The sequence below is a fragment of the Fukomys damarensis genome, unplaced genomic scaffold, assembly GCF_012274545.1.
Source record: "Fukomys damarensis isolate Sample0158 unplaced genomic scaffold, DMR_v1.0_HiC HiC_scaffold_9, whole genome shotgun sequence".
Lineage (NCBI taxonomy): Eukaryota > Metazoa > Chordata > Mammalia > Rodentia > Bathyergidae > Fukomys > Fukomys damarensis.
In genome coordinates, this window is record NW_022900921.1 from 40,931,499 (window position 1) to 40,935,859 (window position 4,361).

Here is a 4,361-nt window from a genome sequence, read left to right on the forward strand (position 1 = left end):
CCGGGACCCCTGGACCCACTCTATGGCGCCGTGCGCCGCTTCCTCTCCGTGGTACAGCTCAACCCTTTCCCCTCGGGTGAGTGTGCCCTCCCTGGTGGACCTGGGCTGGCGGCGGGTTCCCATCCCGTCCACAGGCCAGCATCCCTACCTCCGCCTGCTTCCCAAAGACGGGGGCAGCAGGGGCGGAGCCGGAGAGGGCCTTGGAACCTTCTGTGCGACCTTGACCGAGCCCACTCGGCCCGGCAGAGGGGAGGGGTGCCACAGGCAGGGCGGTGGCTGTCCCCACACCTCAGCCCTCTCTTTCCTGCAGACTTGATAAAAGGCCTGCTGAATGAGCCGTCCTCCGTGAAGGTAGACGAGGTGAGAATGGAGTGGGGGGGCCGGTTGGGAGGTCAGGAGGGGCTCCCTCACCACCCAAGTCTGCCCACCTTGCTGGGGTTTGCGGGGTGGGGGTCTTGGCTCTTCTCCTCCTCTCCTGGGTCCAAACCAAGACTCCGCAGCTTGCTGAGTGGGACTCACAGGAGCGCCAGTCCCCCTGAACTACAGTTTCTTCTCCTGTGAGACGGTAATGAACAAGGACACCGTGCATCTGTCTCGTGGACACAGGGACGTCTGTGTGTTCATCCTTATCCCCTCCTGATTTTCTCCCAACTCGGCCAGCACAGGGTGGGCTGGGGGCCACGGCTGCCTTTCATGCCCTGCTCCCCCAGGTGTTGCGGTACGAGGCCGGCTATGTGGTGTGCGCTGTGATCGCGGGCCTCTACCTCCTGGTGGTGCCCACCACTGGGCTGGGCTTCTGTTGCTGTCGCTGCCGCCGGCGCTGCGGGGGCCGCGTGAAGACGGAGCACAAGGCCTTGGCCTGTGAGCGGGGCACCCTCATGGCCTTCCTGTTGCTGACCACCCTCATCCTGCTGTGAGGGACTGCCCAGGCCAGGTGGGGGGCTGGGTACTGCTAAACCCCCCGGAGCCCCCAGGCACCCCGCAAGCCACTTCCTCCTCTCCTGGCCCCCACAGGATTGGTGTGGTCTGCGCTTTTGTCACCAACCAGCGCACACACGAGCAGACCCGCCCCAGTGTGGAAGCTGTGCCTTTTTTCCCACCACTGGGCTGGGCTTCTGTTGCTGTCGCTGCCGCCGGCGCTGCGGGGGCCGCGTGAAGACGGAGCACAAGGCCTTGGCCTGTGAGCGGGGCACCCTCATGGCCTTCCTGCTGCTGACCACCCTCATCCTGCTGTGAGGGACTGCCCAGGCCAGGTGGGGAGCTGGGTACTGCTAACCCCCCGGAGCCCCCAGGCACCCCGCAAGCCACTTCCTCCTCTCCTGGCCCCTACAGGATTGGTGTGGTCTGCGCTTTTGTCACCAACCAGCGCACACACGAGCAGACCCGCCCCAGTGTGGAAGCTATGCCTGAGACCCTGCTCAGCCTGCGAGGCCTGGTCTCTGACGTCCCCCTGGTGAGCACCAAGTCCTTGCCTTGTTCCCACGCGCCCTGTGCATGCCAGGCCAAGGCAGGACAGAACAGAGCTTGGCCTCTGTGGCCTGCAGCCTGCACACATGGCTGCCCCTGCTGGAAGGTCGCTGAACTGTGTATGGAGACCCATGGTGTCTTCAGGGCAGAAGGGACAGGGGTGGGTAGCTCACAGTCCTGTGTTTGCCTAGGAGCTGCAGGCCATGGCAGAGCAGTTCTCCCTGCCCCAGAAGCAAGTTTTGGAGGAGCTGGATGGTGAGGGTCCCCTCTCAGGCCTGCAGGGAAGACCCCTGTACCTTTGTCTTGAACTCCACTGGAGACACCTTCACAGAGAGGGGACAGTCGCAGCAGATGCTCTGCTGCAGGGTAGAGAGGCCAGAGCCCACCTTGCAGAGTTCGGGGCTAGGGCCTGGGGAGCAGGAAGAGGGGGATGTCATCAGTTTCTGGGGCCAGCCCTGCAGCATGTCCTGTGCTCTCCAGGGGTTGGTGAGCGCCTTGGGAACATTGTGCACAGCCAGCTTGGGAGCATAGTCTACCCGGTGCTGGCTTCTATGGACAGCCTGGGCAAGGGTGAGTTGCACCAGTGCCTAGGCGGGGTGGGCCCAGCAGCTGTCTCCCCACAGGCCCACCCTCGTCCAACCCTGAATTTTGTGTGCTCCACCAGCCTCGACCCCACCCAACCTTCCCATCCCCATTAAGCCAGGATCCTGGGCCTCAGGCATCCCTACCTCTTTCCCAGATGAGCACTTTCCACTGTAACTCTAGATGTTAATGACTACGGGTTCCTATGGCATGGGGGGTACCCACCTGCTGGGAGGCTGCTGAGGATGTTGGGAACCATGGAGACTACTCAGACCATGTGTGGGTCTCTCAGCCTTGCAGGTCGCCATGGACCACCTCCATGCCCTGAACACCACCTTGGTGGAACTGCAGAAGGGGCAGCAGCACCTGGAGCTGGCTGTGCAGAAGCATAGGGACCACCTGCTTGCCCTGTTGCAGGAGCCTGGGTGCCAGGGGGACTGTGAGAGGACCCTGAACCAAGCCCGAGCCCTGGAGCTGGCTGCCGACTTTGTCCAGGTGCAGGTCCAGGATAGAGGCCACTTGGAGTCCAGATGAGATGCTCTACCTGCAGCCAGTGGTCCCCTCCCATAGGTTATCCCTAGATGGTCAGTGACCAGCACCCTGCCAAGGAATCAGGAGCTCTCCCAGCCCCACATAGCACCTTAAACTGTCCATATGTTAACTCCTGGGTCCTCACCACCTTCCAGAGCATAGTGACTGCAGTGGTCCCCATTTTACATATGGGGTACTGAGGATTCAGAAGCATCTGCCCATTTCCTCCTACAGGGATTCTCTCAGGCTTCTCTGTAGACTTTGCCCCTGCCATTTCAGGTGCCCTCCATAGACCACGTCCTGTACTGGCTACAGGGAGTCCCAGAGGCCAATTTCTCTAGCATGGTCCAGGAGGTGAGTGCCCATCTGCCCATCCAACCCTCCTCCTGGCTCCTAGAAAAAATGGAGGGGCCTTACTTTCTCTCTTTTGGAGTGGGAATCCAGTTGAACCTTTGATTTGAGACCATACCTGTCACCTGGTGTCCCAGGCTGCAGGCTCCTGTCACCTGTCTCAGAGAAGCATGAGTCTGATGAGGGAGGAAGGGAGGTCTCAGAAGGAGGCACTAGGGCCCGGGTGGGGACTGTGGACAGCCTGGAATGATGCCCTTCAGAGCCCTCAGGGTGCAGTGGGAGAGGGCATCCTGTGAGTCAGAGCCTCTGAACCAGGCCTGGAGTTGGGGAAATGGTGAGTCGGCTGAGCAGTGGCTGGAGCAGAGCGGTACCAGGAGGACGTGGGAACTGAGGCAGATGGGATGGGAGCTGGACTTCTGGAAATGGCCGGTAGTGGCCTGTGGAGTGGGTGGGAGTGGGGAGAGGATGTCTGGGAAGGGGCCGGGGATGGAGACAGGCATCTGCAGGGAGCAATGTTTAAGGTGTCCAGTCAAGCCTGACTGAGAAAAGGAAAGCCAAGACCAAGAAAAGGGATGGCTTTAAGGCTCTACTGTTCAGTGAAATAAATCGGATACAGAAAGTTAAGTATTGCGTAGTTTCTCTTATGTGAGAAATCCAAAATATAAATAACTTAAAGGGCCAAATAAAAGAGAGATGTTAGGAAACAGGGAGGTCAATTTTGTGGCAACGGGAAGGGGATCTGGGGAAGGAGATGAGAGAAAAGAGGGGAAGGGGGTGAACGTGATCAAGTATGTGTTTAACATGCAATTATTACACACTGTGATAATGTGTACTAGTAAAATCTAGTATTGCTGGGGAACTGGGGGGAACATCCTCCCGCTGGGCCTTGGGATCCCCACACTGGGACACAGGCCCAGGGCAGGAGGCAACGCCGCCCTTGGTCTTGTAGGAGAACAACACCTTCGGCAGCCTCCCGCTCCTGGTCGCCATGCAGGCGGCCAGCGTGGTCCAAGGTGAGCGTGGTCGGAGGCGAGGCCCGGGCCGGGTGGGGCCAGTGGCTGCCTAATGTGCCACCCTGAGAAGGTTGTCCCCCTGGGCTGGGCCCTCAGTGGGTGGCTCTGGGGTCCCCTAAGCCCCTGTGGCCGGCAGATCTGAAGAAGGCAGTGGTGCAGCAGCCAGAGGGTGTGAGGACCTTGGCCAGTGGCTTCCCGGGCTCTGAGACAGCTTCCCGCTGGAGACAGGCACTGGAGCAGCTGGAAGAGCACAGCCGCCCCTACCTGCGGGACGTGCAGCGATACGAGACTTACAGGTGTCAGGAGGAAGCTGAGGGGTCGGGATGGGCTGGAGCCTCACTGCTTCCACCTGTTGCTAAGCCAAGACCCTTGGCTCCTCGGGCCTTTGTCATGGGGAGCCCTCCACCCTGCAGGAAG

At 60.5% G+C, this 4,361-nt stretch overlaps 2 protein-coding genes across 2 annotated transcripts in view; both read left to right on the top strand.

Moving 5' to 3' along the window:
• Positions 1 to 3: 3 nt before the first annotated feature.
• Positions 4 to 1,087, top strand: LOC109118503 (prominin-2-like; the record flags this gene model as incomplete). The annotated part of the gene is made up of 4 exons (XM_019209604.1): positions 4 to 76; positions 311 to 360; positions 711 to 913; positions 1,015 to 1,087. Coding segments are annotated over 4 exons (399 nt in total), but the record flags the coding sequence as incomplete, so codon positions are not given.
• A 15-nt stretch (positions 1,088 to 1,102) lies between these two features.
• The window catches only part of LOC109118502 (prominin-2-like), an 11,800-nt gene continuing 8,541 nt past the window's right edge, over positions 1,103 to 4,361 (top strand). Inside the window, exons 1-8 of the mRNA XM_019209603.1 lie at positions 1,103 to 1,232; positions 1,333 to 1,453; positions 1,659 to 1,722; positions 1,948 to 2,037; positions 2,342 to 2,544; positions 2,860 to 2,934; positions 3,881 to 3,944; positions 4,081 to 4,240. Of these exons, the coding sequence (XP_019065148.1) occupies positions 1,198 to 1,232; positions 1,333 to 1,453; positions 1,659 to 1,722; positions 1,948 to 2,037; positions 2,342 to 2,544; positions 2,860 to 2,934; positions 3,881 to 3,944; positions 4,081 to 4,240 (812 nt within the window). The 5' untranslated portion in view covers positions 1,103 to 1,197. The remainder of the gene's footprint in view (positions 1,233 to 1,332; positions 1,454 to 1,658; positions 1,723 to 1,947; positions 2,038 to 2,341; positions 2,545 to 2,859; positions 2,935 to 3,880; positions 3,945 to 4,080; positions 4,241 to 4,361) is intronic.